The following is a 13,991-nucleotide window of genomic DNA, read 5'->3' as shown; positions in this document are numbered from 1 at the left end:
TGGCTGCAACCACACACTGCCCTACCCTCTCCAGCAACTTCCAATTGAATAGTGCAGTTTGCATTGTATTGCAAGTATAATGCCTCTTGTTAGGAAGGTCCTTTAAGAATCGTTTTTGAAAAATCAAATTAATAGCAAGTGTTAGTGGGTCACAGAGACCACGCTGACAAAGGAAAATATCATTTCAAAGACTTCTGGGCTGCTTTGAGTTGTCCAAACATTAAGGAAAAAATAGACCATTTTCCCCATTGCTTTTATTAGGTATGAACTGGACTAGGTGTGGAGAAATACACACTCAAATGCTCCCACTCAATATTTAGCTTTCCACATAAAGTGCTGTCTAAATGGTTTACAACAAAATTATTAATGCTTAAACAAAGGCTTTTAATATAAAGTTCTTCTCTTAGCATAAATCTTAGGTAAAGTCGGTTTTTAACATGCACCCAGAATGAGCCTGATTCCTGGGTTACTGGGTTGGAATTTTCTCTTTTGAAAGAATAAACCAAAGAAATACCAAATGTTAAATACAGTACAAGTAAATCAATGATAGTCTTCAAGTTCCTCAGCATCCATCCTGGCTGTAAGAAAAGCCTGGGTCAAACTAAGATTCCCTGATGAATCCTGGGTGAGATGATCAGACCTCCCTTAAAAAATAACAACCACTAAAAAAAAGGAAAGGAAACCAGACAGCCCTATCTATGCTATTTGAAAGCCCCTGTAATGTTAATACCAAATTAGACTTTCAGGAGAAATCAGGGGGAAAATCCACAGAAGTATGAATTTGCTTCTGTTTGTCCACATCACAGCTGACATAAACACCCAGGTTGGGGCTATGATGGTTTAAGAAACAATGGTGTTTGTTGACCTTTTCTAAGGAACTGTGTGACAGGAGAAACTGGGCAACAGCAGAATACTCACATGGTCAAGGCAAAACACAGCGATAAACTAAAAGGAGGCCCCCAACACTAACAAACCGTTTATCACAGAGAAGCTGGTCAATTTGTATTCTAGTGAGTGTGGGCTCACTGGGCACAGAACCAGTTCCACTCCTGTTTTATGCAAAGGGAGGGGGAAGATAATAAAAGCCACTGAGTGCACTTAAAAAGCATACAGATGTTTAAAAGGAGACTAGGAGAGGGGGAAAAAAAAACAAAACACAAAAACCTGTAAAACAGATTTCAGTTCACACAGAAGGTAGAAAGAAAATGCTTTGGTCAGCAACCCGACCTTTATCAGGGGATAAATCAATTTGCAGCAGCTGTGGACAGCCATTTATACACAGGCCCTGGGCAGATTAATTAAGGGAAGCGAAGTTAAAAATTCAAGGGGGCTCAGAGTTACATTAAGCACATGAAGTTGGTCTGAAGTGGCCTCTCCAGCTCTCCTGGTCCTCACTCCCTCGCCCTGGCCTCAGTGACTAGTCGTGCAGGACCCTCTCCACAAGGAATACTAGCTATTCCTTAAAGCGACATTCTGCAGGTTCCCTCAGGGAGCAGCAGCCAGGCTGGGGCAAGCTGGGATTTGAGGTGCCCAATCTTTAAAAAAAAAAAAAAAAAAGGCTACGTTCTAAAGACTTCTCCCCTCTGCTCAGCAAGGAATAAGGAGATCGAGGGCTGCGAGGCTCCCCAGGCAAACCCTGCAAGCTGAAAGGCCTGGGGCGGAGGGGGTGGATACTATTTTTAGTAACAGTCTTGGTTCACATCCTACTTCCCGGCATCCCAGCACTCAAACTTTTCCAAGGGTTGACCGTCCTTACCAAGGGGAAAAAAAAAAAAAGGAAGAAAAGGAAGAAGAAAAGAAAATAAAGAAAGGAAAGGAAAAAAAAAGGAGGGGGTGTTCAAAAAATGGACTTAAGCGCTTTGGGCCGACACAACCGTCTCTGCTTAAGGCGTCCTGGCCAGCGCAAAGTCCGCCCCGGGAGAGGGGTCTGGGCGCGCCAACCAACCCAGTCCTTTAAGGTTCGCGGAGAGCGGTTGGCGGCGGGGCCCGGGCGCCTCACCAGACCGGCTTCTGGAAAACGAAAGGAATTCGCGGACGCGGCTCCCCGTCTGCGCTCCGCTGGGCAGCAGCCGCCCGGCACAAAGCTCTGCGCCCCGCTCGGGAGCCGCGAGGCCGAGTCGGGGATGCGAGGGGAGCCCCCCGCAAAGGGCGAGTGGCGAGGGCCCCAAGCGGAGGTCAAGGCAGGTGCGACGCTGCCCAGCGATCGCCGGCGATGGAGCCCCGGACCCGTCCGGGTGAGAGATGCCCGGTCGGGAGACTCCGCCCGCCCCCTACCCGGGGGCTTCCGGCTCGAGCACCCCAAACGCCCAGTAGTAACAGGGAAAGTTCTCAGGCGGGCGCAGGGCGCCCAGATGCCGCTAAAAACACCCGGACCACAGTCGCAGCCGGGTCTCAAAGTTAACACTCTGCCTCTCCTGCTCTTAGAGCTAAGTTTTCCACCATCGAAACATGCCTGTCCCTTCTAGTTAAAACCCCCCACGACGCTGGTTCAGGGCCACCTGCCAAACGCACCGTGGGCACCTTGACCAGTTGTTCTGTCCGGGGGTGGGGGGTGGGAGCTACGCAACATCTTCCTGCTTACATGCCGCTATGATGGAGGGGAAAGAAAAAAATATTTGTAAAAAAGACTGCGCGGGGAATCAAAGAGCGAAAATTGCATCCTTAGCTGACCCGTGAAGTTCAGTGTCATCTCCAACTGGAATCACCCACGATGTTCCCCTCGGCCCCGTGTGTAGTCCTACCCTAGCTGAGCGACAAGCACAGCCTGCAGCCTCTCGGCCGAATAATCCAAATGAAGATGACGGTCATCAGAATAATAATTAACCGTAATAGCCGGGGGCCCGTCCCCGCCGCCCGCCAGCCGGCCCAGCCCTCCCGCGGGCACTTACACTGCACTGGGCTGGAGAGTCCCACCATCCGCCACGGGCTCCGAGCTGCAAATAAAACTTCCCGTCGTCTCGGCCGGCCCGCGGGGCGAGGGGGCGAGGGCGCGGCGTTCCTTCCCCAGCGAGGCCAGAGTGTCCGCGGCCACTCGCCCACGCGCGCTCGCCTCGAGGCCGCGGAGTCGCCGGCGGAGCGCCTGCGGCCGTTCGGCGCTGCGCACTGTGAGCTGCGGTGCAAAAAGCCCGGGGTCGGGGACGCCAGCCAAACGCAGCCTCCACGCAGAACCCAAGACTTGCGGAGCTCCGCTCCCCTCCTCCCGCCTCCCTCCCTCCCTCCGCTTTTCTGTTGTTGCTGCTGTGGCAGACAAATGTGATGTGGGGCGCAGGGAATTGCCACTGTCACAGGCGGCGTCTGCGTCTGCCTCGCCCGCCCTCGCTCACTCTCGAGGAAGGCGACGCATTTATCTGCAGGGCGGCCGGGCGTCCGCCGGGGAGCAGGAGCGCCGCGCGCTGTGCGCAGAGAGCGCCCGCACCAGGCCGGCCCCGGCGCGCGCCCGCGCCCCGGGCGCCGCGGCCGCTCGGGAGGGAGGCGGCGGCGCGGCCGCTACCAGGTGCAGGGGGGAGGGCCCGCGGCGGGGTGGGGGGGGAAGTGGAGGTGGGAGACATCTGTGTCGTGCAGGGGTCACGGAGGTCAAGTATATGTTAACAATGGGCAGGCCCGGCTCGCTAGGGCGCGCGGGCGGGCGGCCTCCCTCCCAGCCTCGCCCTCTCCTGTGCAGGCTGGACGTGAGGCTGGCTCCCTAATGATGCCTTCCCGGGCCGCCTGCTCTCCGGCGGCCCGAGTGCCCTGCAGTAACCCAAGACGACCACTTTCCCCGGCCATCTGGAGCGCTCCTGGCTGCCCTGCCTGCGTCTCATCACTGGCTGGAGAGACAGCTCTGCTAGAAATCAAGCCACTCTCAGATCTCCTCTCTAATCCCCTTCTGTTAGCTGATTTCCAGACTGACTATTTGCCTTCGCATTAGATAATAGCCTTAGAGAAAACAATTATCATTTTCTTTTTTTTTCCTCTTTGTTTTTCTACTTCTCCCATAGTATACCGTTTAGAGGGGCCTCTTTCTATCTCACGTTTTGGTTGGATGTGTCCCCCTCCCCCAGACATTAATATCAATACTTGGGGGGGGGGGAGGGGAGAGAGTCCCAGAGGAAAAGATAGGGTGAAAGAATTTCAGATATTTCCAGAGTAAATAAATAATCTCTCAGTGAACAGGGCTGACAATTTGTTTGTACAGAGCAAAAAAGGGCTTGAATGATAATGAAAATATTAATATGTAGGTCAAATATGATCAGATAATGGCTTGCAATAAGTAAAATGAAATCTTTTAAAATTATTATGGAACGGTGCCACTACTGCAAATGTTATTATATTTAGTGCAACAATTTGAAATCCTACCCTAAACCATGTTCTTTTCCCAACTGGCCTACATCAATGTAGATTGTCCAATGTGCATGTTTCTAAATCTCATCTTTACAAAGGAAAAAAAAAAAATGCTTAAGATAGAGTCAGAGTGGCCTGATGCAGAGGGAACTGATGAGACATTCCTGGATGTTATTTTTTAAAGTGGTGCTCCAAATGTGTAATAGTGAGTAATATCCCTTCCCCCATCCTTTTAAACCCAGCTGGAGCTTCCAATTCTGAAGTCTTTTTAGACTCTACTAATTTTTAACAATTCATTTCCAGAAAACACTCATTGTTCATTCTGCCCTCTCCTTGGGACATTTGACTAATGAATTATAATGGATTAATGAATTGTAATGTTAAGTCTTGGTATTTGATATTATGATGCTGTTAATTTGAATCTCAAATTTTATCAAGTTGGACATTCTATATGAACTTCTGCATTACAGCTTTTTTTTTCACCCCTTGCAAATCTGAACCCCATTAATAATCTTAAGATATAAAATTTACATACACTACTGTAACACCTTTGTGTAGGAAATTATGTCAAAGCTTACTTATATTTTCTGTAGAGAAGCAAAAATATTTTGATATTTTATTATCCTATTACTTGTGTTCTTTCTTCTGCCCAAGTTGAAAATGAATGATTTGGATTCTGGAACAGTACATTTATCCTTATTAATAAAACATCTGAATCAGGAATGGTTCTTGTGAAATAGTGTTACTTCTAGAATCATATTTTAAAATTTAGAATTAAAGTAAATCAACAAGTTTTAGGATGTGAAAGATAGGGGAGAAATAAAATATACATATCATGCCATGCTTTTCTTCTCCCTGTAAATTGTGCCAGTGTAGGTGTGAAATTATAATAGAAATATTAAACTTCAAAATCAATGGACAGTAACTCATAGGAAATCAAAGCAGAGTTTTACATTTCCAGGCTAGATGCACAACACCGGGGTGTATATTTAAATCATGTTTTATAGGATTCTACAAGTCTTATAGGATCTTCCTTTATGCCAGTCATACCCCTGGAAAAACAGTAATCATTGATCTAGTTATATTTCTTTTTTTTTTTTAAAGAAATACCAATGTTTTCTACTCATTGATGTATTTGGCTTTACATCAGTAGGATATTTCACTAAATCTGAGGGTTTGTTGTTGTTTTTTTTTAATTCTGATAACAGCAGCTGAAGAACACACATCCTTGAGCTGATACAGAATGACGCAGTATATTCCTTAATCCCACTTCCCACACCCTTTACAAGCCTGTGTTCTACAAAACGTATAACATATTTTTCTAGAAGGTTTATCCTTGTATTATCTCCTAATTCCTTTATTTGGAGCAAATAAGTAACTATGGGGACCAGCTCGAGCATGTGGTGATTCTTAAATTGCAAAATCCAGGAAAATAAAACATCTTAAATGAAAAGGAAGGAGTTCATTGATATCTGTGGCGGGAGGGTGTGAATTACCTGGAAACAGTACAGGTCCACTAAAGATTTGCTTACTCTAGCCTTGGAGTAGGCGATACACATGATATAATATTCACAATACAAGAAACTATTAACTGATACATTTTTTTGAAACCAATTTGAGGAGACAGGGATCAGTATTAAGTCTTCCTATCTGCCACTCACAAAAGAGATCAAGTTTCTGTACCTTCAAGAGTGTTTAATTTGCTGCCCCCCCAAAATCATAAAAATAATTTTACAAAAAAAGATTATTTAGAAAAACAGACACCTACTAACCCTAATGAAACCATTAAATTGAAAAACAAAATGCACAATAATGTGTTCAACTGTAAAAAAGTCCTTTCTAGCAATTTTCTTTTTCTCACACTTTGGAACATTTTTTTCTCACATCATTAAATTTTCATTATTGTAAAGGTACCAAGTTCTTTCAATTTGCAGATTTTTTTTTCAGGAATGTTACCTAAAGGATGCTTTTTGTTTTCCCTTAGGCCAATCCTAAAAAAAAAAAAAAAAAAAAAAAAAAAAAAAAAGCTGAGGGCTTTCAATACACAATTCAGATGAGTGCTTATTACCTTCTTTAGAGATGTGTGATTCAACTCTCACAAAAAAAAAAAAATCCTATGCAAAATGTTAACAAGTACTTAATTAGCCCTTTTAAATTTTTTTCTTATAGATCTTAAAGTTTAAATGACTTCCAAGCTGTGATTTTCCGTACCTTGAAAAAGTCCTCCTGTTTGCATAGGTTGATGAAAATCCTTAATTGCCATGTTGCTTATTTCTAACAAAAAATTATTCTTCTATTTGTGAAAAAAATAGAGTATGATAAACATCAAGAATGGCAAGCAATAATTACATTTCCATAAATTTAGAACCTACCCACTCTTTGCCATATCTCTCCTTTTTCCTGTGTAATTCTATGTAGTTTACTTCCTTGAGCTTTGCATGGACAAGTTTTATTCCAAATCTTTTCAATTTTGGTGTTTAAATTGTTTAGGGTCTCATTTTAGGACACAGACAACAAATAAAAGAATAAACTTCAGGGATCCTTTTATTTTATTCTATAGTATAGGAATTAAGTCACATATCCTTACTATGCACTCAGTGTACATTATAAATACATTCGTGCTTGGGACGCTTTTAACCTAAGATGACAAGCAGACTTTTTTATGGAAAATGTATAAGTTAAACCAAAAATGGCTCTCATCATCCCTTCAAATAAACTGATTATTTGGTCTGACTTAGTTGCAAGCCTACAGACGATGAGTTTGATTTTTATTTATAATGGCTACGTATTCAGATTGTCATGTGTGTGTTTCTGTAGTGCTTTAAGACCAGTCTGCGCCCAAAAAGCCAAAGTTGCAGAATTTCAGTTATTTATTTAATTTGCAAAGTGAAGTTTATTTAACTTTGGAAATTTTCACAAAATAATTCATATCAGTGCTTCTTAAGTGAGTTGTACTCTTTAAATATTTAAATATTTGTATTTATCAGATTTTGACACACTAAAGGGGAGGAACGCATTTACTGCATATGAAAACACACATGCCATACATACATAAGCATTTTTCCATGCATAACTATCTATAATCTAGTAATTATCTCACGTGAGGTTTCGTAACTAATCCATGAAAAATAATGATGCCCCATAAAAATCTTATTCACGTGTTTCTAATTTGAATATTTTCCACCCCCATTTTTGAAGGTTGGTTTTTTAAATATCATAAGCCAGAATAAAATCGTATATCACTTCTCCCCTGCTGAAATTCTATATTCTCCATTTTTTCATGGACTGTGCCCAGAGAACTTATTTTTCCTCTTTTGCTGTATTTTTTTTTAAATTGGTGGTTACTCTGTATGATTCTCAATTAGGTGTGTATTACTGTGATCTAACTGCACAGGAGTCTTCGTTTTGTTCACTGAACAGTGCGTGGCACAAACTAGGTGCTCAACAAATATTTGTTGAATGAATGGATAAGATTTAAGTTTCATTACTTAGACGTCTTATCTACGTGAGTCAAAACACCACCAACTAGAGTCCTTTTTCACTGAATTATTATTAACCTAAGATTTTAACATTACCAATATTTTACATGAAGAAAATGTGGGCAACCAAAGAAAAAGGTCTTCCGTGTTGTTTTTTTTATGTGTATTTTGATACTGCTTGAAATAATGGGAAGTTTGATGTGAAACATATACATGCTTGTGTGTTTTTAACTGTTTACAAAATTCATGTAGATTCTGCAATAAACCACAAATATTTCTGAAATTTCAGTTTCCTTTCTACAATAAACTAGAACATACTAAAAAATACTATGGAAAGGAAACTGAAGCTAGAGGAATCCTAGAGATCAGTGACTCTTTCCTTCTAACCTCTTATAGGAGTTGAACTACGATGTATTCTTCAGTATATGCATTAATATGCAGTCAAAATTCACAAGCTGGTTCCTTTGTCTGGGGCATGTTCTCATTCTTTCACTTAATTATTGTATCATTGATAATTTATATAATCCAGACTGTTTAAATGGTATTTATATTTAGTAAAGAGTCATTTTTATATGCATATTTATGCCCTAGTTTTTCAGGATCACTGTATCTATGTCCACATTAAATCTACCCTTTAAAAGATGCATATGTTACAGTGTTTTAATCATCTTATTTTTCCTAATCCTTTAAAAACATCAACCTACGCCATAGAACACTCCAGTCATATGGGTCTGATGAATCCCATATCACCTCCTAAGACTGTTTTCATGCGGGAATCACTACATCACTGTAGTACATTCACCTCTAGGGAGAAAAACAGCAGCCAGCTGGCTCTCAGCACAGCAGTGAGAAGAGAAGAAATTTTTGGCCAACAAATCTGTAGCAAATATAAACTGCTGTTAATCATGTTTGGCATGAAGTTGTTTTGAAATGTTCGTACTTTTTTCTCAACAGGGCTGGCCACCAACTGAGAGACCCCCAGTGTCTCAGTAGAAGATGCTCGAAAGGGGGTCTCCATGGTCTGGGACCAATGAGATTCCCCTGCCTAAGTTCCCCCTAGATTTTATCTGTGCCTTGAGGAAATTATTTGATTCATGTACCCTTTACATTAGGTACCTGTAAAACCACAGGATTAGTGATGTCAACAACCCTGTTTGCCCTATATGCCTTGCCATTTGGTCCAACTTTCTTGAAGGGGGAAAATATTTACAAGATACAAACTTTTTCTTTGTTTTGATTTAATATGTTTTCAGAGGAAAAAAGTCACTTCTTTATTTTTGACTAAATATTCCTCATTTAATATTTTTATAACAAAAGCCTGTACGTATATACAATTATTTACAGTCTTATACATCTCATGGAAACTATACATTCTTTCAAACAGGAAAGGGCAAAGATATATATTTTTGACCAATGCATGTCAAATTTTAATGTCCTAAGCATCTGGGGAATTGTATTAAATTGCGGAATCTGGGTCAGTGGGTCCAGGGTGAGGCCTCAGATTCTGCATCTCTAACAAGCTGCCGGATAATGCCAATGATGCTGGCCCACACAGTCAGGAGCAAGGCTGCAGAGATTACTAGATGCACTGAGAACATCATACCTCACCATCCTCCTTATACACACAGAGCCTCACTTTTAAAGTTGGCACGAAAAGGGGCGCCTGGGTGGCGCAGTCGGTTGGGCGTCCGACTTCAGCCAGGTCACGATCTCGCGGTCCGTGGGTTCGAGCCCCGCGTCGGGCTCTGGGCTGATGGCTCAGAGCCTGGAGCCTGTTTCCGATTCTGTGTCTCCCTCTCTCTCTGCCCCTCCCCCGTTCATGCTCTGTCTCTCTCTGTCCCAAAAATAAATAAACGTTGAAAAAAAAATTTTAATAAAAAAAAAAAATAATAAAGTTGGCACGAAAGTCCACAGCATTCATGTGCTCACAAAATATACAGAGCATCATCCAGGACTCTGACTTCATGACAGGAGAAAAGCATCCTCATGTGTGAATAGGTTCCTCACATCCATCCCTGTTCTTCAGGTACCTGCAAACAACAGAGGCCCCTCATCAGATAGTCATAAACTAAGTAGTCACAAAACTGTATAAACAAACCTGGAAGCTCTTGAAAAGTTGAGCCGTTAGTGGGTAATATGGTTAGGTCACTTGTGACTCCTCCCTAAGGGGTCAGGGATAGCCATCCCTTGCCTGGGATTATATCTGCCTAGTGCAATGTCTAACTCAGAAAAGGTACTATAAACTAATGAATTCAAGGTGTGCAACTTATTACAATTTCCTTGTACACAGCCGTGAGCCGTTTCAATCCCCCTTTTCCTTTGGGTACACAAAGGGTCTTCACTCAGCCCGAGTCGTCTCAGCTCACCCACTTATAAAAGTAGTTAACTTCATCCTATTGACATGTTATGACAATCATGCCACAGTGCACTGGTTTAGCTGAAATATCTAATACTTTCAAAGTTGAATGACAGTTGAAGACTAATAAAAACAGAGAAATGTATATAGTTTTCATAAATGCAATCATGCAGACATTTCCATTTCTAAGCCTTCCCCTTGGGCCTTATAGGGCAGTTTTGCACATCGGGAAGAAGTCTAGGCCAGGTTAATTTCTTGTGATTCATTCCGAGCCTTTTGAGCTGGAGGAGGTTCCACTGAAAGTTCTTGAACAACTTATGTTCACTCTACCAGAATGCCACTTCCTTCGCCTTAAACGACGACAATGACAAAAACGACAGTTCTGGTAACCGGGAACTCTCGGTAGCAAGTCGTGGCTGCAAATCGGAACGAATCCATACTGTTCCCACCTCTTGCTACTGCCTCTAATACAGGAGGAGGATTTCTGCTTTTTTCTGAACAATAGATTTTAATCAAGAAGACTTATTAAAGACAGTTTTCATTCTTGTGATTACATTTCCAGTTCCAGAGACCTCTGCATTTCCACATGCACCACATATTTTCATAAATAGTCCACAATTCCCTTGGAGCTCTTTGGCATTCCAGTTTCCTCTAACCTCTTCTTAACATCTTCGCATGCATTTGTGTGTTCCATGCGTTCCTACACAGTCAGGATAACGTATTGCTTCGTACAGGTATTGTGTTAGAAAGCAGCTTCAAAGCATTCCCGCTCTCTGGGAATCAAGACTTTTAAAGGAACAAAGACAAATTAAGCTCAGTAACATATGTCTAACAAAAGATCTAGATATCTTACAGAAGTACTTAGAGTGGCAGGGTAAACAACCAGGCTGAGTTTGCTTTGAAGTTTAAATCATTGTTATTTTAATAGAGTGGGAAATTCATTTAGATAGTCGAATCTGATAGTTACCCAATTAAAGCTCTTTTTGTCTATGTTAATGTAATTTTAAATTTTTAGTTTTTGAAACCACACTTGCCAAAGAATTATTTGAAGATAGAAGCTGCTTCAGCAGTTGTCTTTTACAGGCACCTCATGAGTGACAGTAACTTGTTGATTAGACCGGTGTGTTATATAAAATTGTAAGCCAGCATCTTAATTTGATCAAGGTGCAAAGAACAGCAGTGCATTCAGCTTATTGCATTTAGTTTATGGGGATTCACTCTAAGGATATACAGGGAAATGTGGAAGGCAGGAAACTACACCCAAGCCTCACGGGAGAGAATACTCTCTAGAAGGATGTCTCTTGTTCTTCCTCTGCAACCTACCCTCTGCCCCGTTGACCCCTTGCCTAAATGTTATGAACTCATCATGACGCAGTGCTTTTCACCCCTCTTCAACTGCAGCTTTCACTACCAACCGATTCCCAACTGGTATCTTCGTCCTCTGTATTCACAGATTCTGCTCACTGGTTGCTTTGACTATTCTGTTTTCTAATAACTCGTGGCTTCTACTTATGGTCATGTCTGTGTCTTTCAACTTGGGTCCTGTTAGCTAACACACATTCTTCTGAAATGTAGAGTGAGATAGACAAAGAGAGGCAGACGGGAGGACTGATGGAATTGGTCAACCATGGGCTGTACTGTGGAGCCAGATGACTTCATTGGCTGGAGCCCATCTCGGGTCCAATCAGCTACGGTCAGGGCGGCAAGGTCCAGGGGACAACGTTCTTTAGAAGGAAATATACTGGACTCCTTCTAATACAGCCAAATAACATTAGGGGCTTTTGAGAACAAATAGGGTTATTTTAAACTAACTGTAGATATTTGCCTGATGGGAGCAAGGGGGAAAATGTAAATTAACACTGAGGACTAATTCTGAAATGAGTATCTTAGGAATTCTGACCATTCCTGGAAGGTTTTCGAGTTTGTATCCTGGTGTTCAGAATTTCCCCTTTAAAGACGGTCTGACATAAAAAGAGACCTTTGGCTTAGCAGTCTATGAGACCCGGAACTGGATTGCTTTTCTCCCACCGGTAAGCTGGGTGGCCTTAAGTTCCCGCGTCCTCACCTGGAAGTGCTTACCTCTCCAGGATGTCTATTCATCGTGCATTCCGTATTTCCCCAAGATAGATGTGAGCGGGTATCCAGTCTCGGTGTGAAGGATGGTGGGTTTTTAAAGTCATTTGCTGCTTCTTTTTAGGGAAGGGAAACCTAAATGCTTTGCCTTTGGGCTTCTTTGCTCAATACATGGGATAGGAAATACAACGTAATTTTCATCTGCCATCTCTCTCCTTCCTGCACTGTTATCAAGAGCCGATTCTTTTTTATTGGCCATGATATTACCATGGCTATTAACCATGATATTAACCATGATATTACTATTGTTGTTGTTATTGTTATGATCATTATTATTAGACTTTGAGATGGGAAATGTAAATGATATATAAGTGATGGGAGCAGAGGAAAGACATAGGTAGAAAAACATACAGTTTATACAGTGCATTTTGGTTACAATTTTCACTTTTTTAAGCCATTTACTCCAAAAATTAATGGTACATACTACATACACATCACTGTGCTAACAGTTGATAAAATGGAGAGCTGTATATAATAGATTTATGGTCACTTTGAATGGAACAGTTTTTTTTTTGTAAAAATATGTATTTATCCCCATGTGCATATACAATAAAAAAATATATGGAGGCGCCTGGATGGCTCAGTGGGTTGAGCGTCCAACTTTGGATCAAGTCATGACCTCACGGTTCATGGGCTTGAGCCCCGCGTCGGGCTCTGTGCTGACAGCTCAGAGCCTGGAGCCTGCTTTGGATTCTGTGCCTCCCTCTCTCTGCCCCTCCCCTGCTCACACTCTGTCTCTCTCTCTCAAAAATAAATGTAAAAAAAAAAAAAAAATTAAAAAAATATATGTAGTTACATGTACACTTACACATGTATATACTTAAAAATACCTAAATATATTCATAAGCCTAAACATAAACAGAATACGTGATTTTTTTTCACATCTGCAGTTTCTTTAAATCAAATTACATCTGACTTCTAATCCTCATCCCAACAGGTAGATGGGACATACAGGTGAGGGGGATTTTATTTCTCACTCCGTGTATTCTGCAGAAGTCTCTGAACCTTACTGAGAAAACATTTGAAGAAGCTAGTTCATTCTCTCATTCACACTGGTATCACTGAGGTTTCTCTCAGTCACACTGGCTTCTTGAAGTCCACAACTTGACACTGAGACCTTCCCGAGGGAACAAAAATATTTGCAAAGGTGGTGAACGCCCCCTCCCATCAGTTCATACTAGGTGCCGGGCTCTGTTCTAAATAGCACTTTCCAGGTATTACCTCATTCACTCCTAAAACAACAGTGCAAGAGAGGTACTATTATATCCCCAGGAAAATGAGCCCAGAGCTGGAGTAGCTGGTCTAAGTCCTCACGGCTCATAAATGGCAGAAGCAGGATTTGAACCCTGGTGGTCTGGGTTAACATAAGTCTGGTCCAGTCTCAAGGGTCTTGCCAGGGTTTCCTTTACTGCTTTAGAAGTCACAGTTCAACTCTCCGGGGTCAGGAGTTGTAAACACCATTGCAAATCTTGTTTCTCTTCCCCTAAACTTCTCAGGAAATTTCCAAGGGTAGAAAAAAAAATTAAAGAGAGTCTTCAAGTTCAGTTCCACAGAGATACAATTCTAAGAGCAAGACCCATGTGAAATCAAATGGCCAAGGACCGTGGCAGTCCGCTGAAATACGAGCTCTTTCTGCAGGATCACCAGTCTCCACGCTGGAACCTGAAGGAACTGTCTCCTCTTCCTTCAGGGAGTTGGCAGAA

At 42.2% G+C, this 13,991-nt stretch overlaps 1 protein-coding gene across 2 annotated transcripts in view; it reads right to left on the bottom strand.

The window, feature by feature from the left end:
- The window catches only part of RUNX1T1 (RUNX1 partner transcriptional co-repressor 1), a 142,490-nt gene extending 139,085 nt beyond the window's left edge, over positions 1–3,405 (bottom strand). The window contains exon 1 of one of the 2 annotated variants that reach the window (XM_086695083.1): positions 2,889–3,405. Coding sequence is in view for 1 of the 2 variants with exons in the window: in XM_086695086.1 (XP_086551212.1) it covers positions 2,889–2,916 (28 nt within the window). In the remaining variant the exon portion in view is untranslated. The remainder of the gene's footprint in view (positions 1–2,888) is intronic. The other variant, XM_086695086.1, reaches the window with a different exon arrangement.
- Positions 3,406–13,991: the final 10,586 nt, after the last annotated feature.

This window comes from Puma concolor, chromosome F2 (assembly GCF_028749965.1).
Source record: "Puma concolor isolate L17-30 chromosome F2, mPumCon1.1.hap2, whole genome shotgun sequence".
Classification (NCBI taxonomy): Eukaryota; Metazoa; Chordata; class Mammalia; order Carnivora; family Felidae; genus Puma; species Puma concolor.
The sequence above is the reverse complement of the archived record's forward strand: the minus strand, read 5'-3'. Positions and strand labels throughout refer to the sequence as shown.